Here is a 16504-nt window from a genome sequence, read left to right on the forward strand (position 1 = left end):
AAGTCCAGGGTCCCCCTTTACCCCTACCTGTTCAGAAGCACACTTTGTGGTCAGTAAGCACAGCCCTGTACCCTAAGAAGGCAGCCCCACCTCAGAGGCTATACACCTACAGACTCTTACCTAGCCGTCCCCAACAAGTCCTTACCAACACCACTTACTAAGTCCTTGGATGTGCGTGTGTGATTCACCTACCCTTCTCTCACAATACGGCCAGCATGTGAATGAGGATACAACTGTCTCTCAACCACAAGTCCAACTCTCTTCCAAGTGTCAACAACTACAGACATCAGCAATGGAAACCTCTCGCTCCCCTTCACCCCAGTTTGCCCCACAGAAGCTGACAGACAAGCCTCCCATGCTTATCCAAGAAGACAACTCAGCAAGGTATTTTCCTATGACAGCATGCTACATATTCATTCCGTCATCCAGTGTTTGTTGCTGGAGCCTTGATGCAGCTTCAAACACTGGGGTAAATTTGGTCATGAAAAATGGTGTGGAGAATGAGTCACAGCTCAAATGACCATTTGTAATTTAATGACATGATCCCCTTTGTCTGCATTGAATGCATTTCCATTTGCCTTACTTCTTGGCACATGCAGACTAAGCATGTTTTGCCAGTGGTCAAAATCAGATTTAACCTAAGAAAAAGATCTTTAGGTAAAGTTGAGCAATGTCCAATATTTGCATACTTTTAAAATTTCTCCCTCTTCCTCTTTTTTGTTGGAGACACAATCTTGGTGTATAATCTGGATTGGTCTTGAACTCACTGGGTAGCCTAGACTGTCTATGTAACCTAAACTGTCTTTGAACTTCTCATCCTATTGCCTCTAACCTCCGAAGTGGTAAGATAGCCAAGGACTCTATCAACTGTGCTATATCCTTAGTTCTTCAACCTACTCCCCTTTAAACTTCTGAATAACTCAGATGAAAAGCCTAGCGCCATGGGTTGCCTCTTTTCAAGTTATTAGACATTGAAGTCTCATAGACCCCAACCATCATAGGTTATTGCCATTGCTGTTGTTTACCTTCCAGAACTTCATGGTAGGATCCTATTGCTGAAGAGACCATGTACTTGAATCATAAAACATGAAAACAAGCTGGTAATGACCTAAATGCTTCATTCCCACTGGCTAGCTTTCATAGTGCTAGAAGGTGTTATTGACAATACTAGGGAGTAAGCTATAAACAATCTCACCCAGCTGTGAACTCTGGGAATTATAATAATGAATGGCCTGGAAAAAAATCTACTGATGCAATAGTGACAGGAATATTATGGAGTAACCAGCTACTTTCTGATTGGATTTTAAGACCTGCTTGACAAAACCAAACTTATGTCTGATACTGTTAACAGTGCCAAGAACTCATAACTGGGCAGGTTCATAGACCCTAGGAGAGAACCAACTCATTCTGCTAAGTGGACATAGCATTAAACCCTCCCTTAAATACTTGTCTTTATACCCATAAGTTGGTACATCTTAACCCTCATCAGAGAACCTTCTTTTACAATAGAAGGCAACTAAAATAGATATCCATTAACTCCTGCAGATAATATGAAATTTCTAAGTTTTCAACCCTAAATGGGATATAATATCACACCTTCTCCCAAAGTTGAGAGATCTTTGAGTGGCTGGAAGCTTGTAAGAGGCAGAGGCAGTTAGTGACTAGAATGAAACTGTTTTTGAGACTGGACAGGACAGCTGCACATATGAGCTCACAGTGTCTTTGACTGCATGCACAAGATTAAGCTAGACACATCCCAGCACAGATAGAGGAGAGCTTCACTAAGTCCCACTCCCTACTGAGGCTGCTGGGAGGGAGTCAGTTTTCTTTCAAGATGTGGCCCCTGGGAGGCTACCCACACTCCAATAGACAGATCTACACCCATGTACATTCTAATAACATTAAGTGGACTCAAAGGTTTTAAAAGACAAAGTAAAACAAAAAGTACCATGAAATCTGGAAGGAATAGTGGAGGAATATGGGTGGATTTGATGAAAACATAAGCATGTATGGAATTCTCCTAATAGAAAATCATTTTAGAATGGATATCATTGGCGTTGTAATTACATCTCTGTCCCAGTTGGGACCATGACCAAAAGCAACTTGGGGAGGAGAGGATCTCTTTCACCTTACAGCTTACAGGCTCCAAGAAAGAAAGTCAGGGCAAGAACTGAAGCAGAGACCTTGGAGAAACACTGCTTATTGGCTTGTTCCCCATGGCCTGCTCAACCTGCTTTCTTATAGAACCCGGGACCACCTGCCACAGTGGGCCAGACTCTCCCACATCAAACACTACTCAAGAAAATGCCCCAACAGACTTGCCTATATGCCAGTCTGATGGAGGTACTTTACACTTGAGGTTCTCTCTTCCCAGAGGACTTTTAACTTGTATGACCTAACAAAACAAACAAAAGACCAAGCACAGTCTCCAGTGATGGTGTTGAATTCACAGCTTTATATGTGTGCGTCAGCTGTGTTTTATGTCTTATATGGTATCATTTCAGCATCTTTCAGTTGGTAGTATTGTTAGGGATCTGGAGAGAAGGTGTCCTTGTCTCATACTGACATCTGAAGCTGCCCTGACAAAGACGAAGTGTGAGTCGGGATGAGACGTGGGACATGGGATGCAATGCACATGACAAAGCACCTGAGTGGAACCCATGGGTGCGGGTACTCATCAAAGATTCCCAGCACAGCCACTCCCAACAGAAGTCTTCTAAGGACAAGGAGGGCTACCCAGGCACCTGCTGGTATGCAGCAACCTACTTGTAGACTTGTGGTAATTCTGTCCACTGATGATTTCTCCTACAAAGGGAGATTTAACAAATGAGGTTTGATGCATTTGCATTACCCTCAGAATAAAAACACTAAATCAGGGAGTGCAGCCATAGCTCATGTGATAGAGCATTTGTCTTAACCTAAGACCCTGGGTGCAATGCCCACTTTTACAAGAAAACAAAAATGAATATTGAACAGGTTTCACATCACTCAGGATCTCTTTTGCCAATGCCTATAGGTATGTGACAAAATTTGAGTTGGACTGCTAGGCATCCAGAGACCATGTGAGGGGTCAGTTGAGGACAATTTTCAACCTCTGCCTTGTCTTTTTATTTGTCTGGTCGACAGTGGGTCTTTGTGTTGGGGTCTCTGTGTGAATCGTGGGTAGGAATCTGTGCATGTCAAGATTTCAGAGGACAACCCTTGTCCTTGCAGAATCGAGCGGGTGATGGACAACAACACCACCGTGAAGATGGTGCACATAAAAATTGTGCACTCAGAAAGCCAGCCCGAGATGGAGAGCCGACAGAGTCTCACATACGCAACTGAGCTTCCCACACTGTCCAGTGGGCTGGAGAGGGACCAGATAAAGTCATTGAGCACATCAGAGCAGTGCTATTGTCGCTTCTGTGTGTATACACGACAGGAGGTTGAAACCCCTCAGAGATCCCGCCCTCCAGAATCCTGGCCACCCAGCACCCCTGCACCTCCTGTCAGAGATAGCTGTTCCTCCCCTCCCTCGCTCAACTATGGGAAGGCCAAGGAGAAGACCGTGGATGACTTGAAGTCTGAAGAAATAGCCAGAGAGATTGTGGGAAAGGACAAGTCATTGGCTGACATCCTGGACCCCAGCGTGAAGATCAAAACAACCATGGATCTGATGGAGGGAATTTTCCCCAAAGATGAGTACCTCCTGGAGGAAGCTCAGCAGCAAAGGAAGCTGCTTCCCAAAGTCCCCGCACCCAGAGTCACAGAGGACAAGTGAGTAGATGACACACACCATGGGATGTTTGTTCCTCAGTCCCTGTCTCTTGTGGGCTTAGGAGTAAAAGAAGGACTTTGGAGTGTATTGATATTCATGACTGCTTCTGCAGAGAGGTGATGGTTTTCCTTTGGGTCCCCAGTACTTAGCAGTTTTTGCTAAGTTTTAAATTATCATACCTGGATTTGATTGCATGGAATGTAGCAGAGGCATGGTGAGGTCACTGGAGCTGCTGCTGCTGTCCTTAGTTTACAACAGGAATAGTTATAGCAGTATCCACATGTCCTCTCCAGGAACCTTTAGGAATGTCATTCGGTAATTTCATCTGTTACAGTGGAGAATGAAGCACTCCTGACATCTAGTGGAAAGGACTGTAGTAGGATACTCCTACAGATCTTATAGTTTATGATACAGCCCTCAGATATTGTTAGTGCTGGCCCTGAGAATAGCTCTGTTGGTATGAGGCTAATCGTCTACCCCCTCACCTGTGTTGTGTCCATCATCTAATCTCTGTATTCAATATGTGTATCACGTGCCTGCCCATCCATCTGTTTGTTTTTGAAGTAGAGTCTCTATGAAGCTTGGGCTCCCTTGGACTTGATCCTTCTACTTCAACTTCCTAAATGCTAGGGTTATAGGAATATATCACCACACCTGCATATCTCTCTCCTACCTACTTGAAAATGTTGAACTAGAACCCAGGTCCTCATACATATTAGGCAAGTTTGTCATCACTAAGCTATAAACCTTACCCATGTTGTTTTGTTTTGAGAGAAGTTACCTCAACTGGTTTTGAACACAGGGTCTTCCCACCTTAGATTCCTAAGACCTGGTATTGTACATGTGTCCTACAGTTATCATGTAATCTTTACAAGTATTTAATCTATGTATCTTTTGTCTGCCTGCCTTACAACTACTTTTGAATCACATTACAAGGCCAACCTAAGGATGTTATATTGAGCAGCATTTTCTTTCATTAGAAATGTTGTTTGTTTACATTTCAGTTACCTAGGGACAAGGATGCCTCTCAGAGGTAAAGTACTTACCTACCATGTGTAAGGACTTGGATTTAATCTGAGTCACTGATGGGATGGGAAGGGCAATTATGCTTCTATGAGAGACATGTGACCATGTGGCAGTGTCCAGACACATTTTTGTTTTTTACATCTGGGGTTGTAGAGTTGGTATCTAGTATATGTTCAAGATTCAACAGAACATACACACACTTTTAAAAACTCAAACATTGGGCAGGCTGTGGTGGCACACATCTTTAATTCCAGCACTTGGGAGGCAGAGGCAGGTGGATCCCAGTGAGTTCGAGGTCAGCCTGGTCTACAAAGGGAGTTCCAAGACAGACTCCATAGCAACAGAGAAACCCTGTCTTGAAAAACCAAAAAAAAAAAAGAAAAAAAGAAAAAATTAAAGCACTGTGGTCCAGGGTTGGGGACACAACTGGGTATGAGAGCACTTGCCTAGCATAGCAAGACCCATACTTCCAACCTACTACTGAAAAAATGGCAGCAATGAATAACAGTCTGTGACCCTTGTATTAGTGGGGTTTTTATTTTGTTTTGTTGTTGTTGTTAATATTTTGGGTTTAGCTTTTTTCTCACCTCCCTGGCTCTTGTCCTTCTGTCAGTGCCATTTGTCACAGCCCAGGTGCCCTGTTCAAAGAGGATGCATGTGCCGTAGCTGATTAAAATTTTGGCCTCTTTACCCAGGAAACAGGACCCAGGTGTGCCAGGGGTCGTGTCCTTGGCCACCAATTCTACCTATTACAGCACGTCAGCCCCCAAGGTAGAACTGCTTATCAAGATGAAAGACCTACAGGATCCTGAGGAGTATTCAGGGGGTGACTTGGACCATGACCTATCAGTTAAGAAGGTAAGAAGGAGAATCACAAATCTGACCCCAACCCAGTACCTCTAACTCACCCCCACTAAGGAGACTGAGGCAAGAGAATCATGAAAGGCCAGGAATTCTGGCCAGTCTGGGAGAAACAGCAAGACCTTCCTTTATGCAAACAAAATCCCCAATCTGCTGAGCATGGTGATATCATGCCCTGAAAGAGGAAGAGAAGATTGAATCTGTGCTTCACATTAAATTCAAGGCCGACCTAAACTTCACAGTGTGATCCTTCCTCAAAAAGATAAAATAAAAACAAACCACCCCCTTGCTCAGTCTAGACACTGGGGTGAGGGGGAGGTGCCTTTGTCCTGCCTCATCAAGATGATGGGAGAGACTTAGTAGATTTCCTAGGAGAGGAGAGGCCTTACCCTCTCCCAGGAGCAGATTGGAGATGGAGTGGTAGGGGAGGAAGTGGAATTTGAATGTAAAAATAAATTTTAAAAATACACATTATTAAAAAGAACGAGCAACCCTCCTCTCAGAATTGGATGCCGAGTCAGTGAAAGGTAATAGGACCACTCACTTGTCACCCCAGCAGCTTGCTTTTCTTGCAAGACATGGTTCAGCGTGAATAAGCCCTTCATGCTTAATTATGTTCCAGCTGTTCTACAAAGCTTAGGGATGCAACTATAGGTAGACTTGAAAAAGAAGTCCCTCTGTAAGGGACCTTGTGTTCTCATTGGAATTATGTATGGCCACCCCCCAAAAAAATAAATACATATTTAACATAGGCTTGGTAAACCTGACCCTCTACTTGCTTTTGGAAATAAGTTTTACTGTCACAGACCATGCAGCCTACAAGGAGTAAAAGTGTCTACTACTCTCTAGCACCTAATGGGACAAGTTTGCCAACCCTTGTTATACTGCATCAGGTATTAGACAGTTGAAATAGAGTGAATGGCTAGAAAAAGACAAGGGCGAGTGATTGCAGAAACCCAGAGCGATGCCAGGCTCAAGCCCTAAAAATACATACTATGTAAGGGAACGGTGAAGCAGGTACAGATGCCCTTAGTGGGAGCTTGGTGGCCTTTGGAAGAAGCAGCAGGAAGCAGGGCTTCAGCTTCGAGAACAAGGATGGAAATTACCTCAGGGTCATGTTATGTAGCACCATGACAATCACTGAAAAGGACAGTGTTACCTATTGCTCCCAACCTGGTGATTTGAAAGATAGCACAGATTGATGTTTTATGTTAGAAATATTTGGGAGGTAGTATCTTGACCTGTTTGTATGTTTTTAAAAGTCTTTCAGTGTAGAAAATGGTAACCTTTTGGATTCTGGGAATTAAGTAGGAAGATGGGGGTTTGGTCTCTTAGAGACTTTGAATTACAGAACTATGTTCTTTAGTCACATGACCATATTTTTCAAAAAAAATTCAGCATTTTCAGTTTTTCCTCATAAAACAGAAGTCATAGAATTTGAAGCATTTTAATTTAGGCTACTCTGTACACATGGGGAACCGCCTTTTTTTACAGTTAGCACAGTACATTTAGAAGTGCATACCTTGGCCAAGAACATAGCTCGTTGGCAGAATGCTTACCTAGCATGTGTTAGGCCCTAGATTCATTCTCTAGCACCCTACCCCACAAAGTATTCCAAAATATCTTTAAAATCCAGGTGTGGTGGCACATACCTGTAATCCTAGCTTTCAGGATGAAGAGGGAAGAGGATTAACACAAGTTCAGAGTCACTCTGGGATACTTAGCCAGCTGGATACCAGCCAGAGCTACATAGCAAGTCCCTGTCTCAGAAATGCCACCCCCCAAAAATCAATTTTAAAAAATCTGTCACCCACCTTTGTCTGTATGGTGCTCTACCTATTTGTTCTGAAAGGAACAAGGTGCTGGGATACTGTGTCAGTAGAGGCAACTGCTTCGGGTCTGAGTGAATTACGGAGCCTGAACAGTTTTACTTTCTTTGATTTATTTATTTTTGGACACAGAGTCCTGTATCCCAGGCTGACCTACAACTTGATGTGTAGTTCAGGGTGGGTTCTAACTTGTCTTCTTGCTTCAGCCTCCTAAGTTCTAGGATTGCATAACTGCAACTACATGCCCAGGCAGGCTTACATTTTTAGATAGTAAATATTGATTTGCCCATCTCCTCCCCCCTCCTGTTCTTGGGATGAAAGCTAAGGTCTAAATCATCATGGTTAAGCACTCTTATCTCTAAGCTGCATCCCAATCCCCCTTTCATTTAAAACATAAAAGGGGAGTTCTTCTGTATGTGGTGTACACATGTGTGTATTTGATATACTTTGTTTTTGAGACAGAGTCCTGCTATGTAGCCTTGTCTGGCCTGGTACTCCATACGTAGCCTAGGCTGGTCTTAAATCTCTTACAATCCTATCTCAGCCACCTCCTTGCTGGATAGGCATGGACCATGATATCCAGCTGCACATTGTATTTTTACTTTTGCTCTTTGAAAATCAGTGCCTTAGGACTAGGGAGATGGCCCTGTGGGTAAAATGCTCTCCATGGAAGCAAGGAAGGCTGGAGTCCAGATCCCTAGAACCCACATACATATTTAGTGGGTGTGACAGCCTGTCTGTAATTCCAGTTCTTAGGAGACAGAGACAGGGGGTCCACAGAGCAAGCCAACTAGCTAAAGTAGCCAATTCGCCATGGTCTGTGTTTAAATGAGAGATTCTGCCTCAGTATAGAAGGTAGAGAACAATCAAGGATAACACTCATGTCAACCTCTGGCCTTCACATGCATGCTAAGATCTATACACTTACATACATGCATACCACATACACATGCAATTCAGGGAGGGTGCACCCATGATCCTAGCGCTGAGGTAGAATCAGAAGGACGACAACTTTTAGGTCAGGCAGGAATACACAGAAAGTCTGTCTTAACAACAGCAAGACCAGAAAAAAATTAGTGCTTTAGAACTAGGGATATAGCATAGTGACAGAGTGCATGCCTAACATGTACGAGGTCCTGGGTTTGATCCTCAGGACTACATAAAAATAATAAATTAAATTTATCCTTTAAATAGTGGCTCTCTACATTCTTGGTGCTGCAACTCTTTAATATAGTTGGAGTTCCTCATGTTGTGGTGATCCCCCAACCATAAAATTATTTTTATTGCTACTTCATAACTGTAATTTTGCTACTGTCATGAATCACGGTGTAAATATCTATCTTCTAATGGTCTTATGTGACTCCCGTGAAAGGGTCATTTGACTCCAAAGGATTGCAACCCACAGGTTGAGAACCACTGCTTTACATGGTTTGTACAGGGGTAGGTTATAGTGTTAATGTTTCCTGGTCTGTATGAGGAACATGGGGGTTCTAGAAACAAATGCCTAGTAGTAACAAGCTGTACAGAGGCATGAATGTGATAAATTCCACATTGCCATATGCTTAAAAATAGTCAAAATGTGAGTCTGTGTAGCTCAGTGATACAGTGAATGCCTAGAATGAACAAGGCCCAGAGTTATATCCCCCGCACTGTAAAAAAGTGAAAGTTGAAATGTTAAATCATTTATGGTACATATATATTTCCCATAGAAATTATTTGTGAGATTGAAGGCAGTAGATTTTACTGAACGATGTCTCAGAAGGTTGCTGACATTCCTTTACATATGTAACTTTTACCTCTCTGTGATGAGACATTTGGCAACATTAGAGAAGGAAGATTTGTATTAATCATGGTTTCATAGTCTGAGTTCTCCAATAGTGGGTATGGCATGGTGGAGCATATCTTTTCAACTCATCACAGCCAGGATATAGAGCAAAGTAGCAACAGGAAGGGCAAGATGCAGCTCTTCAGAGCAAGGGCGAGATGCAGCTCTGCAGATTATGCCCAGTGTCTCAGTCCTCCCACCAGACTCCACCTTCCACAGTTCCACCACCTCCCAACATTTTTTCAAATTCTGAAACCATGGATGGATAAAGCCATTAATTATGTCAGAGTTCCAAGATGTAATTGTCTCTGGAAACATCTTTCTATACATGCCCAGAGCTGTGCTTCACTACTCTGCAAACAAGTTTTCAGTCCAGTCAAGTTGACAATCGAGATTAACTATCAGACGTAGTGTTCTTATTGCTAATTATTTGTGAAGAGTACTTTTGAATCATGGTATTCAGTTATTTGTTAACTTCTGGGAAGATGAGAACAAACCATCTGCTTACCCCAGATAGGGTACAAAGGATCTCTTCAGTATTCTCTTATTGAAAGAAGGAATTCAGTCAAGAGCCAGACAGATTAAGCAAAAGGTTACATGGCAAAACTAAGCAAAGCAAACATTTCAAAGATAAATTGGGTAGACTTTCCAAAGCACAGAACAGCCCATGGTTCTTCATTGAGTTTTTTGAAGGGATTTTGATGAGTATTTGTGAGGTGGGTGGCATATTCATGGAATAAGGCAACTCTTTTTGCTTCTGAAACCATGGTGCACCAGCTCTCCCCCCTTTTTTTCAACTTAATTTTGCCTTTATTATCTAAATGTTTTTTTATATTTTATTTTCCAGTTTAAATTTAGATAAGAAACGAGGTTGCTTCACAAGTCAGTTCCAGGTCCCTCTCCCATTCCCTCCCCTCCTCCCATACCCTCCCCCCAACCCCCCCCCCCGTTATCCCCTCATTCCCCCAGGGAGGGTGAGGCCCTCCATGGGGGTGTCCATAGTCTGTCATTTCATATAGGGCAGGGCCTAGACCCTTCCCCAAGAGTTCAGGGTGAGAGTGCACCTCACATTGTTCTATGGGAGTCCAAAGTCCGTGTGTATACTTGGTATGGGTACTGATCTGCTGCCCAAGGCTCAATAGATTCCCTAGGCCTCCTCACTGACACCCAGATTCAGGGGGTCTTGATCAGTCCCATGCTGGCTTCCCAGGCTGATGCCTGAGACTCAAGAGTTAACCTTTGTCTGGTCAGCTGTTTCTGGGGGTTAAACCAGCCCAGTCTTAATCCCTTTGATCATTAGTCCTCCCTCTCTGTTACTGGCTTTCTTGAGTTCAGCTCAGTACTTAACCAAGGGAGTCTGCCTCTTCTTCGATCAGCCACTAAATAAAGTTTCTGTTTCCCAGACTCTCTGGCCATAGGATTGTAGGCTGGCACTCCCCAAATCTATGTCTAAAATCCATATATGAGAGAGTACATGCCATGTTTCTCTTTTTGTGACTGGGTTACCTCACTCAGGATGGTTTCTTCTAGTGTCATCCATTTGCCTGCGAATCTCATGATTCCATTATGTTTTTCTGCTGAATAGTACTCCATTGTGTAGATGTACCACATTTTCTCTATCCACTCTTCGGGTGAGGGACATCTAGGTTGCTTCCAAGTTCTGGCTATTACAAATAAAGCTGCTATGAACATAGTGGAACAGACATCTTTGTTGTATGAATGGGCATCTTTTGGATATATGCCTAAGAGTGGAGTTGCTGGGTCTTGTGGTAGGTTTATTCCCATTTTTCTGAGGAATCTCCATACTGATTTCCAAAGTGGCTGAACCAGTTGGCACTCCCACCAGCAATGGAGGAGTGCCCCCTTTCACCACATCCTCTCCAGCATAAATTGTCATTGGTGTTTTTGATTTTAGCCATTCTGACAGGAGTGAGATGGTATCACAGAGTTCTTTTGATTTGCATTTCCCGGGTGGCTAAGGATGTTGAGCACTTTCTCAAGTGCCTCTCAGCCATTTTAGACTCCTCTATTGAAAACTCTCTATTTAGTTCTGCAGCCCACTTTTTAATAGGGTCCTTTGGTGTTTTGGAGACTTGCTTCTTGAGTTCTTTGTAAATTTTGGAGATCAACCCTCTGTCAGATGTGGGATTAGTGAATATTTTTTCCCATTCTGTGGGCTGCCTTTTTGTCTTGCTGACTGTGTCCTTTGCCTTACAGAAGCTTCTCAGTTTCAGGAGGTCCCATTTATTAATTGTTGATCTCACTGTCTGTGCTACTGGTGTTATGTTCAGGAAGCTGTCTCCTGTACCAATTCGTTCAAGGGTACCACCCACTTTCTCTTCTAAGAGGTTCAGTGTGGCTGGATTTATGTTGCAGCTCTCCCTTTTTAAGGGATATCATTCACATGATCCTCTTTAAAAGCTCACAAAAGGAAGAGTGTCAACCATAATGCAATGTTGATTTTAGGTCTGTTGAGGGTGTAGACTCTTTGTTAGCACTCATGTGTGGGAGAATGCCCTGGCTCCTTAGTTTCTGATAAAGTAGAAACAGCCTACCTGCAGCTTCAAGCATGTCTAACCACAAGGGTGCGTTCTGTCAGGAGACGTAGTGCCTAAGACACATAACTGCAGTCATCCTCATTTGCCTCATATCTAACTCCTCGCATAACTGGCATCTAAAAGACTAGTTCTACCCATCTGTAGCTTGATGAATCAATGAATTTACTGGATTTCCTGAAAGAAGTGAGAGTGACCCAAAAACAATCCCATCACTGGAAAAGTCTCACCCTAGCTTAGATGACAACTTCCCTGAAGCTACATAGGTGAAGCCCTCTCCCACTTCAGTTAAACATTCATAATCTATATACCATTTCCCAACTCCCAAAGACACATGCATTGGGGGCAATATTACATGCTAATAGAAAATGTACAGGAGGAACTGACTGGATTCTCAGGAGAGGGTCTTACGACATTTCCTATTCTCTCCTTCTCTGGGGGAGAGTTAACAAGCTGGCATTGTGGGTGGTCTCTTCTGCTTTTGGGTAATGACAGGCCTTGGAGATAGCTAGATAGGTAGAGGCACTTTTACACAGGTCTAAAGATCTGAGTTTAATCCCAAGATCTCACAGAACAGAACCATGTCTTCAGAGTTTTCCTCTAAGCGCTATATGTGTCGTGGCATATATGTACTTGCATGCATACACATGCACACACACTAAACAAATAATTTTTAATAAAAATATGTGATAGCAGTTTTGCTCAAAGACGGATCAACAACAGCACTAGACACAAGAATCAAAATGTCTCTGTATGTAAGTCTGTAATTTGTATACTTAAAAAGACAGAGGTCAAGGTATCATATAGAGTCTATGAATCCTTGCAGACATAGAGATTGAAGTTGTTATCTACTATGATTCAAACTGAGGTAGCTGTAGTGTAACAGAACATTCATCAAGTGAAAATTTGTTTTATTTAAATTTTGTTCTTATGTATGGTTGTAGAAATGGAACTCAGGTCCTCAGACTTGGCAGCAAGTACCTTTCTCAGTTGAGCTTCCTCTTTGCTCATACAAACAAGGAAGCTCATACTAACCAGGAGGCCTTCCTCTCATTGATTTGATAAATCCCCCATTATTTGATGGTACAAAGACTAACACACCTAATCTGACTGAATTCTTCCCAGGCTGTGTGTGATGTGGCTACGCTAACTTAGGGCACTAGCTTGGGATCATTCTAACAAGTGTCCCCCTGCCTCCTTGTGTCCTACAGCAAGAGCTCATCGACAGTATCAGCTGCAAGCTGCAGGTACTCCGGGAAGCCCGTGAGAGCCTGCTGGAGGACATCCAAGCTAATAATGCTCTGGGGGATGAGGTGGAAGCCATTGTGAAAGATGTCTGCAACCCCAATGAGTTTGACAAGTTCCGGATGTTCATTGGAGACCTGGACAAAGTGGTGAACCTCCTGCTGTCTCTGTCAGGCCGCCTGGCCCGTGTGGAAAATGCCCTCAATAATTTGGATGACAGTCTTTCTCCTGGAGATCGAGTAATTGCAAACACATATGACTGGGAAATGGGAAGTGGTGAGGATCTGTAGAAAGGCTGTCCTGGGGTGCTCAGAAAGTCAGCTCTCAGAAGGCTCAGAAGCCTCATACTGCCTATGCATGGCCTGTATAGTGTCTAGAGCATGGAGCTCTGGTTCATACGAGGTCCACTCTCTTGGTTTCCTTTCAGTTGACAGGCAGAGCAAGTTAATGAGATGTAGGGGTAGGGGCCATCACAGGCATGGACCACCATGTTTATCCTCAGTTTTCTTGTACTCAAAAGAGGAGAAATATCTTACTTGCTGGGTTTGTTTCATAGGTTACGTTTCAGTCAACATCTTTCTGTGTTCCTTGCATATTATGGGACTTCAAAATGAATCTCTTTATTAATCAAACATCTACTGGACTCCCCCACCACTATCTCAGTACCTTTCAGGCATCCATCATCCATCGGATTTTCACAATCTGACCTACTTTTGTAGAACAAGTTAGTGTCTGCTTATTTTCTGATTGAAGTACAATGGCCTTACATGGCCTCTATCCAGAAAATATCTTATCTCTTTGTTTGTCTCGGGTCTGACAAGGCAAGATGCTCTCTAAACCTTATATGGTCATGGGAATACCAAAGACAGTTTCTTGTTCAGGCCACATTTAGTAACAGGTAACATCCCCTCTTTCCTGACTTCTTTGTGTTAGTCTCCATGTGAAGACAATGAATGCATCTATCTCTTCCTTTTTTATCTTCTTTCATCTTGGACTTGGTAGGGTTTCCATTGGATGTGTATATTTTATAAATTGAAAGCAGTGATTGTAATCTTTATGTGTTAGAGACAGGATTTTCGAAGCAGGACACTGATTCCCCACCCCAAATAGGATGCTGTTAGGAGTTAAGGGCTATTCCTTACTGTTCCATACACGCCTCCCAGCAACTAGACCCTCTGTGGCTCAGGCTTATAATGTCATCTACTCAGGAGGCTGGGTAAGAACACACATAAGTGAAAGGTACGTCCTAGCTATGAAGTAAGATGCAATCTAGCCCAGACAAACTTACTGACACATGGCTTCAAAATAAAAGGCAAAAGTAGCATTGCACTATAGTTCTGTGGTAGAGTGTTTTCCTAGTATGAATGAGCTTATGGGTTCAGTCTCTAGTATAAGAGGGACAGGAGGAGAGGGAGAAGGATGGATGAACACACACACACACACACACACACACACAGACTGAGACTCTTTCATTCTAGGGCAGGATTAAACTCTTCAACAGGAGGTGGTATGAAGACAAACAAGAAAGACCAGGAAAGCAAGACACAGAGAGTAGAGTTGCTGGGAGACGTGTATGGAACAGTATGGAATAGCCCTTAACTCCTAACGGTGTCCTGTTTGGTGGCTCAGGCTCAACCTGATTATAGTATTTCCCTTTTACAATTTTGGGACCAACAGAATCATCAAGTCCTTTGTCCCTTTGAAACATCAGAACTCTGTAGCTTCTGGGTGTCAGCGGGGAGGCCTAGGGAATCTATTGAGCCTTGGGCAGCAGATCAGTACCCATCCCAAGTATACACACGGACTTTGGACTCCCATAGAACAATGTGAGGTGCACTCTCACCCTGAACTCTTGGGGAAGGGTCTAGGCCCTGCCCTATATGAAATGACAGACTATGGACACCCCCATGGAGGGCCTCACCCTCCCTGGGGGAATGAGGGGATAACGGGGGGGGGGGGATGGGAGGAGGGCACGGGAAGAGGGGAGGGAAAGGGAGAGGGACCTGGAACTGACTTGTGAAGCAACCTTGTTTCTTATCTAAATTAAAAAAAAAGAATAAAAAAATTATATATAAAAAATAAATATTTTAAAAAACAATTTTGGGACCAACAGAATCATCAAGTCCTTTGTCCCTTTGAAACATATCAGAACTCTGTAGCTTCTGGTCCCTGATTTAAGGCAAATGGCAGAGAAGAAGGCACAGACAGAGAGGAAACCCAGTGGGGCCTATGAGTGACTTCTGGAAGGGTGAGGAAAGGAGGAACTGTAGAGAAGCTAACCATAGTTAGAAATACATGTAGACTCCATCGTGATCATTCCAATGGGGATCGAATGTGGCTTCAAGGTTTCCACGGACAGTTACGAGACCAGTATCCCAAAGCTGCAGGGCTTTAAAGGGGTTGGCCAGAGTCTTTGTTTTGGCCTTGCCTCAACAGAACTTTCTGTTTCCCTCCCTCTCAACAGCAGTCACTGTTGGAGAAACAGAGAATTCTAACCCAGCAGCATGAGGACGCCAAAGAGCTTAAAGAGAACCTAGACCGTCGTGAGCGCATTGTGTTTGACATCCTGGCCACCTACCTCAGCGAGGAGAACCTGGCTGACTATGAGCACTTCGTGAAGATGAAGTCAGCCCTCATCATTGAGCAGAGAGAGCTGGAAGATAAAATCCACCTGGGTGAAGAGCAGCTCAAGTGCTTGTTCGACAGCCTGCAGCCTGAGAGAAGCAATAATGCCCTGTTAGTATGTGATGATTTTATTATGTTTTTCATTTCTGTTGGTTTGCTGAGCAGTTTCGTATTACATGTAACTTCACAGAATGCCAGGCTTTGCTGGTCAGCAGGGTCCCCTAGGATGCCCAGTGGCTGAGCCCACAATATATGCAAACACTCCTTTGCAGCAGCAGTGGCACCATTGTTCCTCCCTTGTGTAGATGCCAAATACGTCCCTATGGTGCATGAGAGGAAAGACCCTGGTGATTGAGCCAGGCATGGGCTGCTGTGTGTTCGGTCCTTGTTCATTCAACAATGCAAGCATTCACTGGGCTATCATCATGATGTTCTCTGACCCAGTAAAAATCAGTGATGATGATAATTTATTGATGTGTGAGAAACATGAAGTTTCCTAGTGGTTAAAAACCAACTATGAAATGAACAACCTACATATTGGATACACTCATGCCTAGAGTAAAATCATCACATACCTTGTGCGCATGCTTTGAAATACCCCAAACAAACAGATAGCTAGTGTCCTTCTTGTTGCATCTTAAATAATTTGTAGCCAAGTGACATTATTTGGTTAGAAGAGTGTCTACTAATAATGGTATTGCTTGCTCTTTATTTCCTGAGACCAATGGAATATTTTGAAGTTTCCTTCCCCCAAAACACTAATTTGTTTGTGTATGTG

General features: G+C 43.3%; 1 protein-coding gene across 1 annotated transcript; it reads left to right on the forward strand.

Moving 5' to 3' along the window:
* Positions 1 to 194: 194 nt before the first annotated feature.
* Positions 195 to 16226, forward strand: LOC121139918 (protein Shroom2-like). The gene is made up of 6 exons (XM_040743942.1): positions 195 to 384; positions 3214 to 3759; positions 5482 to 5644; positions 13068 to 13340; positions 15566 to 15841; positions 16032 to 16226. The coding sequence occupies exons 1-6, from the start codon at positions 293 to 295 to the stop codon at positions 16224 to 16226; spliced, it is 1545 nt and encodes a 514-aa protein (XP_040599876.1). The 5' UTR covers positions 195 to 292.
* The last annotated feature ends 278 nt before the right edge of the window (positions 16227 to 16504 follow it).

The sequence above is a fragment of the Mesocricetus auratus genome, unplaced genomic scaffold (genome assembly GCF_017639785.1).
Source record: "Mesocricetus auratus isolate SY011 unplaced genomic scaffold, BCM_Maur_2.0 Super-Scaffold_100003, whole genome shotgun sequence".
Lineage (NCBI taxonomy): Eukaryota > Metazoa > Chordata > Mammalia > Rodentia > Cricetidae > Mesocricetus > Mesocricetus auratus.